At 37.6% G+C, this 12,946-nt stretch overlaps 1 protein-coding gene across 9 annotated transcripts in view; it reads left to right on the top strand.

Moving 5' to 3' along the window:
• The window catches only part of LOC139973484 (lethal(3)malignant brain tumor-like protein 4), an 82,442-nt gene that overhangs the window by 42,595 nt on the left and 26,901 nt on the right, over positions 1-12,946 (top strand). For 3 of the 9 annotated variants that reach the window (XM_071980209.1, XM_071980205.1, XM_071980206.1), the window contains exons 1-4: positions 1,194-1,346; positions 7,915-8,065; positions 9,219-9,460; positions 10,323-10,509. In XM_071980209.1, coding sequence (XP_071836310.1) covers positions 1,287-1,346; positions 7,915-8,065; positions 9,219-9,460; positions 10,323-10,509 — 640 coding nt within the window. In that variant the 5' untranslated portion in view covers positions 1,194-1,286. Of the gene's footprint in view, positions 1-1,193; positions 1,347-1,475; positions 1,726-1,845; positions 2,069-7,914; positions 8,066-9,218; positions 9,461-10,322; positions 10,510-12,946 lie in introns of those variants that run through there. The other 6 variants (XM_071980208.1, XM_071980207.1, XM_071980211.1 and 3 more) reach the window with 4 other exon arrangements.

The raw sequence follows: 12,946 nt of genomic DNA, 5'->3' as shown, positions 1-12,946 counted from the left end.
ACGTACGTGGCAAATACAGTGTCTGCAGGATAACATCGTTTTTAGCAATATATAGGTTAGGCCTATTCAGTCATTTAACTGCCGTAAGTTGTATGGGGATCATTAAGGGGAAAGATAATTGCAGTTTATGCACCACCACCACCCCTTCTACCAAATCGTACGTCAAGAGGAGAAAAATTGGGAACAGGATAACCCCACCCTCCCCCCCCCCCCCACCCGCTTCGCTCTGATTTAGGCATAGTCCTATACTAATCGTTTCTGCGGTATGTTTTATTTAACTTGCGTAATAGAAGTCAGCTTAGCCAAGTTATATGCCCCCGCATAACCGACGCATATGTATGGTCTGTACTATGTTACAATTAACAGGCGCTGATAGAACTGCTTTTTGTCTCATCATTGCCCGCTTCTCTTGGCCCTCCCTTGTCGCCACCCCATTCTAAGTGGAATGGTCTTGCTGGAGTAAACCGGCCCTTACGTAATTCGTATAGCTCTGGTGTCCCATCTAATTGTAAAGCATATGCCGGAATCTTTTTACCACGCCGTGGCCCGTGCGGAAGGATCAATTACGACACAACATTGCCCGGTAAAAAATTGACGACCGGGCAAAGAAATCATTTCTGTTTTTTTTTTCTTATGACGTTATACGTTCAATAAGCAAATATTGAACGAAGGTGTGTGTTTGTTTGGATGGGGTTGGGGAAGTGGAGTTGGTCGGGAAAAAATGGAGCAAACTACTCGCGCTTTTCTTTAACATTCAAATTTCTACGAGGTTAGGCAGGTTTATTCTCCTTTTTCGACTTATCTTGTTTATTTAATTAATAAGAATTTAATTTTGAAAGGTATGGTATGACTCTTACATGGAATAAGAACCTTCGAGTTTACAACAAAGACCCCGCGTTGTTCACAAATTCTATAATAAAGGCACGTAAATGCCGGTGAACATGGTCGTGATCTGTATGCATGTACACCGAGGACTTGCACTACGTTAATGCTTAACTCATAAAACCGTCGAGAAACTGGTGCAGAAATATGCTAACCGCAAAAGAAAATGAAATCCCACTTTTTCTTCATTCATGATAGTGAGTAAATATGTGAAATATTTTAACAGTTAAATTTTCTATCATCTAATATGTTCCCCCCATTTTTTAGCCTTTTTGGTCCTGCCGAAATCATTTAGTAACTTGAACGTGTATGATGGATATCAGTGATAAACAATTTCCGGAGGGAGGTTGTCAATTGTAGAACAGCCACAACAGTTGACCGGCCTGGCCTTATTTGTTATTCTAATGAGGCGCCATATCTTTCTTGAACACTGTTCATGTGTGTTTGGGCGAAGGGCATTTCAGGTAAGGAAAAATGACATTTTATTTAAGTTTCTGCTTGAATATTCACTTTAATTAACTTTAAGGCCTAAAAGATGAAAGAATAGCATTTGTTCTTCACTTTGTAGTGAAATTTGTCGTGCTTAACGTGAAATTGGATAAGCAAAATCGCCGAAGTTTGTAACGATTTTCACCATTACGTCGTGTCGAAAAGTTGCAGACAAGCCTGCTTCTTTCTCTGTCCGGAAACTTCAAACCCTCGTGGCTCCTTCAGAAGACCTGCTGGAATAGGTGCTGCTTTTACTCCCAAAAATAGGACACATTTTGTGGGTCAGGGCGAGTTGCTACCCGTTTGGGATGTCCATTTACTTACGAAAAGTGTTTTTCATTACTTACGTTGTCGGTAGGTAGTTTTCACTCGTGTGTACCACAGAGTTAAATTAGGTATACGTACTATTAATATATCACACACTGTACGTATCGTGGCTTATGTACTGCTGGATTGTATGTAATTCCGAGTTTCCTATTTACCGTTGTTGATCATAGTTCACTCAGTATGTACCGTGTCCGTTGACTTTTTTTAGGCGAATACTTGTAAGTTGTATGCATTATTAAAAAGTTTTACGAAATGAAGCAATCTTTTGGGCAGTAAAACCGTAGAAGCAGGCACCCATTGCTTTAGTGTATGGATAAGAAGAGAGTTATTTTTCGTAGACAACAGCGGTACAAAGAATTCGCCAATTACAGTGAGTTTCCGAGTCGACGTTTTCTTCAAAAATTGGTTACAACGGGTTTCTCATGTGCAGACGTTAACGCAAGCATATTAGAACTAGATGCAATTATTTCAACTTCACTTACGGGATACGAGGGTGTATATGAATGTTGTTACAAAATAACGTTTTGATTGTTTTAGTTGTCGCCTTTCATTGACAGTTATTATTATTATTATTTTAATACTTCAGCAAACAATACTTGTGGTACACATACAGTAGCACACTGTCATATATTATAGCCTATATTATACGTGCTGACTAGATCATGTTCTAACGTTAAAGATGGTTTCCTCCCAAAAATCAGGAAGTCGATATAAACTTCTACAATAGTCCCAATGGTAGAGAATACCCTATGACCTTTAAAATGTGGTTTTAGTACAGCTATTTACTAATAGCTAGGATTTATAAAAACTGCATAAGTAAAGCTATAGGGAAGGTATGAAATCACCTGCAACAGGGTATATATGTATTTGCTTGATGAACTATAACAAGAGTTTATTTAATATTCTTGTTGTAGGCTAGAGTACAGTAGGCCTACATGTTTATATGTATAGTAACTGGGGTATGTTGAGGGGGTGGGGGGGGGCAGGGAATTAAAGGGGGAGGCTTGTGTGGCAGTTTTGTTGTACATTTCTGTATATGATGATGTAGTATGCATGTTCTACTCTTGTTTCAAAGACCCAAGTGCTATTTAACAAATGCACATTTTGCTTATCCAGTTGTTGCATACATAAATGCATCCAGTGATTTCACTGCTCATCACAGAGTCGATTTGTCCAGCTGCTGACGTTTTGCCATGTTGGATGCTCATCAATTTGGTTCTATATGGTATACCTATAATGTTGACTGTTGGATGGGAATTACTCTCTGATTTGTATGTGTTTTGTACATACTACAGTTTGGTTGGGATGTACGTGTGTGCACGAACAATTGGTCTGAACGCAATATGTCCCATATTTCTTTTTGTACCTTCTTTTCCCGTTTTTTTTTCTCGTAATACAATGATGGTTTACAACATGAATATGCAAAATATATAAACTGCGGTTGTTTTAAACAATAGTGTTTTGAAATGTTGCCAATTGAAGTGTACAAAAATTGACATACATGTTCAACTGCAGTGTGTTCATTTCACTGATTATAATGATGCCTGTAGGCCCCATAGATATCTGGTAAAATAGTTGATATACATGTTGATTCTTCAATGAATTGTCAACCTGAAGGTTTTGAGGTAAATCGGTAAAGCAGTTCAATTAATAGCCTAACTTTGCATTGGTTTTCCCTACCTTTTGAGCAGTGTGTTTCATACAGATATTCAATATAATTAGTTATGAAAGCAAGGTTGTTTACAATCACTAAATTAATCTCTGCAGCGGTCAAACATGCCAAGTTTTGATTAACAGTAATACAGAAATGGAACCGTCAATGCGGTATAAAGGAATTATTTTATATAGAAATTACTTACTGTGCCTTCCTTTCAAAAATTATAATGTGTAAAAGTAAGAGGACCTGACGTTTCGATCCTAGCAGGATCTTCTTCAGAGGCTGAATGACAAGAAGATCCTCTGAAGAAGATCTAGCTGCTAGGATCGAAACTTCAGGCCCTAATACTTTTACACGTTCTCTTACTCAGGCACTTTAGTGGATAAGCAGTTTTGCTAACAGTTTTGTTTTATTTTGATTTTCAAAATTTAATGTATCGGGAGGGTTACAGAAGTCTCAATTAGGTAAGTTTCTGGTCATCTGCAGTTAAGCTCATGACTGTCAATTTGTGGCTTTATGTCAGCAAACCTTCCAAAATATAACTAACTCTGAGATCTATCTCTGTATAAAACCACATATCCAAAGTGGAAAGATGATTATCTGGACCTTTTCATTTTTTCTCTCAAATAGTCTATCTTTTATCATGAAGTAGAAATTTTGATGGCAAAAATATAAAATACTTGGGGAGGGGGGGGGTGAGGAAGGGGGCAAGTGCCCTGTTTTCTGATTGCTTTAGTTACTGAGCAATTTATAGAAAGAAAGGTCGGTCAGACACATAGCAAACTAGGAAATGTTTAATAGGCTCATTTTGTCAAGAACAAGACTAGGGTAAATGTAAAAGCTGTAGCAATTTGTGTATATTAACTTATGTACAGTACAATACAACAGATACTGTGCCCTTCAATGATAATGGGTTGTCAGTACACAAAGACACTGTATGTACACTGTTAATTGTGAGAATTCATACTATTATGAAGGAAGTCTTACTAAGATTAGCAGGTAATGTGTTTCTCCCTTAACTTTCCTGAGAGAAAATACTATATGAAATGTCAGTCTTACTGTTTTGCTTTGCAAGTGCATAAGAGTATTTCCAGGAGAGGACAAAGCCTTGTAAATTACTATATATACAGTTGGTGTGTCTATGTGTGTACAGTTTGTGACTAATTTGTTTGTGCTGCCTAACATGCTATGTTAAGAATGGTATCCTGGGCATATCTCTACCAGACATGTGACTTCCCTTTTAAAGTACAAGAACGCAACATTTTTTGTGATGTCATAGAGCAGATATAGGTCAAAATGTGGAAGTCCTAATAGAACTATAACTTGAGGACTACTGTAGCTACAGTATGACAGGAATAGCAAATGTTATCTATCCATGGTCAAAAAAAGCTCTAATGATATGTTTCAATGTCTATCTCAAATGTGGTGGCTCTGGCTAGTGGTAACGGCAGGTGGAAAGGGGGGAGAGGGCATATTTAGGGCTCTAGTTGGCTCTAGTTCAGAGGGTGATGCCAGGTCAGGGCAGTCCCCCCTGCCCCCATCAAGAATTTGATCTTTTTCACTTGAAATGTTCACAAATTCCAAAATCAAAAGAACATTACTTATTATGTAATTTCAAAATACTTTGCGTCATTCCTTGAAACCAGACATTAAAAGTAAAGATACACTACCATAATGCGCATTATTATCAACAATAATCACTTACAACAGCAGATCAACGCTGCAGAAGCTCAGCTAAGATTCTGTTTGCGAAATTTGTGTTGATTGGCAATATTTCTGAGCAGTTTATCCCTTTATTTGTGTGAAAAATATAAGACATAGGTGGGATAGCGATGTTATTTCCTTTCCTCCCATCTCCTTGCATTATGCTCGTTCTTAGCAGACATAGTTTGTTACAATGTAAGATAGTTGTTAACATTTGTTTTAAAAAAAAAAGACTTAAAGATAAGTGTAATGTTTTTAATTTTTATTGAAATAAACGATGATAAAAGTTTGAAATCAATTTGAAAAGTCAGAAGACTATAATTACCACTTAGTTGTGTTCTTGAATACTTAAAATGCACTGCTGCCTATGTAGTATCTTTAACTAGAATACAAAACTGTGTTGTGGTTTGCTTGATGACTTCATCGTAACAGGGTATGATCAAATGTTATCCTTGTAAGATATCATGAATGCTTTTTGGAACTTTCTAACGGAATGGACTGATTTCAACGGTTGTTGGCCGTAATTACTGTAGGGCGTATACGAACCACTCCTTGTTAGTCCATATTTGGTGCAAACAATATGTTAACTGCCACAAAAAAAGCAGAGGGGATTGGAGAGAGATAGAACCAAATCCTTCCAATGATATCAAGTAGAAGAAAGACTTGTGATAATGTCAACAAAATCTGAATACCCTGATAACAATGCTTGCTGACAAAATATATGATACATCATCACTATATATGTTAATTGGTTTATAAGCTTTTGAGTAATATGCAAATCAGTTACTGTTTCTTGCTGCATCGTTCTGCTCTCCGATGTATGATGGGAATGTGCCTCCAGGAGATGTGATTGAAGGTCAAATGGGTCAGGGTCAAAGGTCAAATGAAGGTCAAAGAACATATGCTAGAAATATGCTAGAAAGTCAAATAATGGTCACACATGCCCTTAGTTCTACAACAAGCATTTTACTGCCATCAAAAGTATTTTCCTCGCTGAGATGATGTGCAATATATGTGGCTTAATAATTGTTACAAAGAAAGGTGTGTTCCATCAAACTTTATACAAACATTTTACCAAAGTCTTTGCATTTATTGACAGTATCTGCATGAAAGTAAATACTACCAATACATCATTTTGTTTCTTTACCAGCTGAACTTAATATTTCTGGGTTTTTGTGTCTCTTTCAGTTTTCAAATATATAAAATTACCTTGGTAAAGAGCCCTAGTTGTAACACTTTATTTCTGAATTCAATTTTGATCAGGATCTTACTTCCTGTTTGCCATGAATGATCCTGTTTGTTAAATGTTGACAAAAGTATAGGTATGGAAAAAGAAGCAAGTTCTGCCATTTTAACCATTGAAGGCAAGAATTCTTTTCTTTACACTAAACATACCATATCACTGAATACCCCAGTTATTAGTTTCACAGTACCAATGTACTGTAACTCAGTGCAAAAAGAAAGTAACCATGAGAGTCAGTTCCTACTGTAGCCTTGGATGAATGAGTCGGTAAATGTCTGGAAATAAATTTTTTGAGTCCCGTAAAGCAACACTTCAAGCACTAGACTTAAAGATATGCTGTATTAGCCCGAAATATGCTAGATATTCAAATATGGTCTCCGTTGGTCAAAATGTTTAAACTGTTTTTATTACAACCTTCAAGGAAATTTTCCTCACTGGGACATTCAGTCATCTTGTGTGTTCCTTAAACATTTCTGAGAACGATTTGGAGAGTAAAGACCTCCAGGAAAGTACTTTTCTGAAAACTTCTAGCGATTATAGCGGGGCCTATACACAGACTACCTTTAAGACTTGCCACAATACATGTTGTTACTGGTGATGTCATACCAAGCTTTGTATTTTTTTTTCTTATGACTCTTGAAAAATTTTCTGATTTTGTATATATGTAATTAGACAAATTTCCTTTCATTTGCTTGGATTAAACTTGATTTGTTAAGTGTTTGGAATTTTTGTCTTTGTACAATTTTCATAGTTTTAACAGAATCTCATGTTAAAATATTGTTACATTGAGATTGGCTAGGCAAAGGCAGTGTTTCAGGTTAATTAAAGCTCTGGCATCAGTGATGGATGAGGACTGTTTTGGTTTTGTTGGTTTTGTCTCAGTTTTTACAGACTCTTAGATTGTTTAGTGTGTACATGCAACGTATGAGCACTAGCTTGACAGGTTTATCTTTCCAGCCATTGCTTCTGACTTTGTAAAGCTCTGCAATGAGTCAGAGCAGTACAATACATGTTCAGTAATTTAAACAGTGTTTGCCAAATTGCCACATTCAATACAGTAACGGTCACAAGGGTTTCTTCTGACGGAGAGCATGAATCTAAAATTGATTTTGATTCACAAATATGAACATTGTGTTGAAAAGAGGAATGAGTGAAGGTGACATACTCCCATAACTCCTGAATAAGGTGACAAAGTTTGGTTCCTATGCTGTACTGTACAGCTTAGCTACGAAAATCAGAACAACTTGTGTCCATGCTGGACTCGGGTACTTCCTGTGGTCTTTTCATAGATGCTTGCATTGTTGGACTGATCATGAAAAGTGTAAGTTTCCCTTCTTTTAAATGAGACATCATCAAATGAACAGATCTTCACATTCATAGAGTCTTAACGTAGCATTGAGACACTAAATCTTGGATGTGTCTTACAAGGTATGTCTGTCTGTCTGTCAGCAAGCACAAAGTACAGAGTGGTTGCATAAAGTCTTCACTTGAACAGATTATCTCAAACCTTAAACCTCAAAAAAAGTGCTTGCTGCCTCTCTCTGGTCAGTTGGATCATCAGATTTTATTGTGTGTTATAATAGGTATCTTTGGTTCCTTTGTTAACCTACAGCCTGAATTGATGATGATGATGAGCGAGGAAGCTGCCTCCTCCTTCTCCTCCTCCTCCCCCTCCTCCTTGATAGCGACGACAATCAATGGCCATCAGCCAGAGGAGAAGACGCAGGGACCAGAGGATGGAAAGAAAACACAGGAAGAACCAGGTTAGAAAATTCTTCACAGCTTGTTACATGGTTTGCGCTATAAGCACAACCATAATCCAATTAACTAATTTATACTGTACCAAGATCCATCTCTACTGGTCGTGGTTCAGGCCCCAGCAATAGACATTATTCCAAGTCAGGTACGTTTTCTCCCAAAACTTTGCATCTCTTTCAAAGAAAGAACAAAATCACACATTAAAAGTTGAAACAACTGACAGTCAAGCCTCGATCACAAATTGCGAGTTGTGTGTGGCTCAAAAGTAATTATTCAGAGATGCCAAAATGAACATGCAATTTTGGATGGCGCAAATGCATACAGTACAGCTTTGTGAAACGCCTGTAGCCTGCTCTCGGTATTCCAGATGTGACTATATAAATTAAAGGACGGTATATCAGTATACTGTGTGTTAGTCTCAATTAAAATGACTGTCCTGGAAGATCTGATCCTTAAAGGCATTGAAGACTCGCCCCAAACTGCGTGCGGCCATCTGAAAAAGTTAACTTTCTGTTGCTTGCAAGTGACGTTTTGTTCGTGTCGCTACAAAATGCAGACAGTAATGAAACGTGATACCTTGTTATCTTTAGCTGGACCTGAGATGTCCATCGCTGTATCGTTTGTATACTGTGCTGTGGGTATTGACCGCAGCTGTACTGACTGTACACTAGTGTCTAATTACCGACGGTAGCAAGCTGTGTGTGTATTTTCTGGGATCGATGGTGGTGTTTAACACTTCTGTTACACCTCATTCGAAACTAGGTCAAATTACCGGCATTAGACGTTTCTTTTTGCGCGAGTCTTCACACCCTTTAAATTAAAGTAGGGTATATCAGTATACTGTGTATTGGTCTCAATCAAATGACTGTCCTGGAGGATCTGATCCTCCAGGTAATTTGCATACATGAGTCTCATATTGGCAATGTAATGTTGCAGAGAAGGTTGACATCAATGTGCTGGATGACGGTTTGAGCCTGACTGACCGTTAGATAGCATGTTACTGATAACGGTGATGTTGTAGTTGAACTCCCATGTCTACATTACTGTATGTGGTTATTTACTCAGAGGACCTATCTGCGCTCATCATCTCTGACACATGCCATCTACACGATCAGTGTTTGTATCTCAAAGTGTATTTTATTATCATTGTTACAAAAGCAAAAGGTGAGCCTGCAGAGATCAAGAAGCCACAGGATGGAAGCGGGGACGGACCGAAGAAAGTTGAAGAAGAAGGCCTTGAGAAACCTGCACCGTCAAATGCAGGAGGAGGAGGAGGAGGTGGGGGAGATGCCCCTATTAAGAATGGTCCCACCCAAGAGGGAACATCTGCTGATTCTGATTTGAATGAGATGATGGAATGGCAGAATGGGATTGCTTCACTTCCAGGAAGCTCCATGAAGGTACGACGCAAACGTTGTAATTCTGGCAAGGGTTGATAGTAGTCAGTATTGCCACCAAACTTTTGATCTTTGTTTAAGTTTCTTTTAGAACATTTTGTAACAGTTGTAATCCTACAAACTAGACAGTTGAATCTCTCAGTGAGGAGCAATACTCTGGTAATAAAGGAATTTAATAATTTAATAATTTATGTTTTGTGCATCTAACATGGCTGCAGAGAGGGAAAAGGAAGTCAAAAGAAAGTCCTGTGTGACTATTAAGGACCCAGACAAATAGATAGATATTTATTCAGCCAATCATATAAAAATACAATGGAAATTGGTTGATAACAAGAGCTTAAAACATTAAAAATTGTAAACAACATATAAGACATAAGATAATAAACATAGATATGAAAACGTTCCAAAAAAATGTACAAAAATATGAAAATGTACTCACAATATAAAATAGCCGGACTAAGTGACAGTGTCGGTTATTGCAGAAGTGGTGCACCTTGGTGGGATGTGACACCATCATGTAACAAGCCCAGTTTTGCATTCTGTTACTGCTTTCAATCATTCGTGTTGACCCTTTAAGTCGGTTGTAAAGATGTCATTTAAAGCCATTGAGTTTTATATGAACCTGTGGAACTGACCTAAAAAGTAAACTAAGTAGTCCAGTCACTATAATTGATGAACCTCAGTTGTTTAGATGTTAATTTCCCACAGATTAAAAGTGATATCCAAATACAACCTGGACTGATAGCTGTGTATTTCAGTGGTCTACAACATATCAAAATTAATTTTGTACCTTAACTCATCTTTCAAAATGAATAAAGAAGTTTGTAGCCAGTGTTCATTAAAAGCTTCTGTATAATCACTCCAGTTTCAGATGAATGAGTTTGGTGTCTTGGAACTGATATCAGAAGCAGATGAAGCAACAGGGAGTAAAGAGGCAGCAGACATCACAACAGTTACACCTTCCACACCTTTACCGTCTTCTCCTCCAAACGACACCGCTGATGGACAGAGAGCTGCCGATGACAAAAAGGAAAAGTCTCTAGGTGTGAAAGGTATACCGTCATTGGACAGGGAGGGGCACACACAACTTAGCTAGGAGGAATACAATATGAATGTCAAGTTAATTTTATCAATCAAGTCCTTTGTATTGAGACTTCCTCCTCATTTTTTTTTCTATAACAGATGTCTCCAAACATGGACCTATTTCAAAATGGAATATATACAACAACAAGTTTTTTTCTTCAATAGATCCCAAATAATTTTTTCGTAGAAACCTTTTTGTAAATGAAACATGGTTCCTCCATATTTTGTTTTGTGATATAGAAAAGCAGAATCTAATTTATCATGTAATTTACACCCTGTTCACATTGGATTTGCGTGTTGGTGATAAGATGCTGGTATGAATTGGATCTTTATTCACAGCTCTATTTCCATTGCAAATCCCAAGCAGTGATTAGACAGCAGGGTCAAAATCGCCTAACAGAGAAGGGTTACTTTTGCGGAGTAACTGTACAAAAACCAAAATAATAGCTACACTTTAAAGTTAACCTAATTATCAAATTATCGTACCTAACTTTTGTTTCTTATTTACACATTTGCATGTTTGTTGTTTTCACTCTTCAAAGATCACTAACTTTTGTATAAAAAGAACTTCATGTTTCCTTATGTCCATTCACATGTGGCCTTTATCGTTATTACTTATCTGCGACATGTTTCTAACAAGTCACTGTATTTTAAGGTCATGTCAGAATCACTTTCTTGTAATTTTGCTGACTGGAGTAACTGACTCAGATCCCTTTACTATTCATTTGGGAATGAAAATCCTCATCAATGTATGAACTTGCTGCAAAACTATTCGATCACGTCAAACCTTGCACATGAGAGGAACATGATTGGAACGATGAAGTATCGCCGAGTCCACATTCCCAGGGAAATGATGCCTTGTTAATGTTGATACTAGGGCTGTGAGTTTTCGTTTAAAGACCTAAACGTTTAAACGGCCGATTTTTCGTTCGTTTAAACGTTTAAACGTTCGCGAAGATCACGAGAAAACGCCGAGTATAAAGGCGTGGGGTCCAGGGAGCCGCCCTAGGGCCCTGGTGGGGCGAAGACCCCGGAAAAGGAAAAGGAATTTTTTGCGTGTCTGGCGATAAAAAAATTCGCAGTTGAGGATGCAAAATACTGACAACTTTTTGAATTTAAATTGTCACGAAGCTGATGAAAAATTTTAAATGACAAGTTATAGTAGCTGTATTATGTTATAAAATTAAAAGAGATTTAATCTGTTTTACAATCTTTAAAAAGTTACAAAAAGTTAAAAAAGTTGAAAAAAGTTTAAAAAGTTACAATCTTTAAAAAGTTTAAAAACTTACAGAACCTCCGATATTATGAAACAAAAAACGTTCGGCAAAGCCCCGTTTCTAGAATGCCTAACAATGAATAGCGCGCACTAAACGTACATCAGTTTACAACTGCAGTACGGTTTAACCTAACTTAAATACTACTGTAGGAAACTGTATATGTGCTCAGAATTTGCCCAGGTACCTCGCCAAACAACTGCGCGCTCATCCCCTGTCTAACACCTGTTTGTTAACATTTTTGGCACGTTTCCAAGAAACATTTCATAGAGTATTCCCCATGATACACGAGGAACAGTTCATACACGCAGCACAAGATATCAAGCTATGGTCATCTTTATGAAAGAAAACCTTGTAATAAAATATGTTTTAGGCCACACGGCATGATTAACTAATGCTTAACATTATTTCCATGTTCTTGTAGAAAACGTCAAGTTCGCAAAATACAATTGGTTGTGTTTTTGTAGTTACGTGAGATCCGTAACAGACGAGGTGGTTAGGCTATTTGTTATACACTTAACTGTGGTAGGACATTATTTTTTCCGTATTTTTGGAAATTCTAGAAAATACTTTCTCTCCCCCCCCCCCGCTTAACACCAGATGTGGTCTTACGGTTTATTCATAAATGGGTGTACTAGAGCCTTGTTTACATGACATTAGTTGCATTTAGCACGATTTGCCAGTTTCGCGTGAATTTTTCGAAAGTGTTTTGCTTGATCTTTCGTAAAATTTGAAAGGTGTACCAACTTACTTTTTGTACACAATTGGTAATTTCTCTACTGATTTTCAGAGTTTATTTTACGATCTCCAATCGATACATTTCCTTTGATCATATATTTGAACAACTATTACCAAGTCGAGTATTCGACCCGGTATTGTCTGGTCGGAGAGTTCAACGTGATGGACAGGGATTGTAATCATTTCGATCGAACATGCATTGACTGGATTATCTGCGCCGCCGCTGTCGGCTCGATATAAAGTACACTTGTGCCGCGAATCTGGAAGTTTTCACAAAAGGATATTAACAGTGTTCAAGTTTAAGCCATTCATATCGCCGGATACATCGGGGGGGGGGGACAAAAGTAGGATTACGTTCGCGGGTTATGATTCGACTGATCGTAAGTTGTTTTGT

This window comes from Apostichopus japonicus, chromosome 9, assembly GCF_037975245.1.
Source record: "Apostichopus japonicus isolate 1M-3 chromosome 9, ASM3797524v1, whole genome shotgun sequence".
Taxonomy (NCBI): domain Eukaryota; kingdom Metazoa; phylum Echinodermata; class Holothuroidea; order Aspidochirotida; family Stichopodidae; genus Apostichopus; species Apostichopus japonicus.
This window is presented reverse-complemented; position numbering and strand designations above follow the sequence as displayed.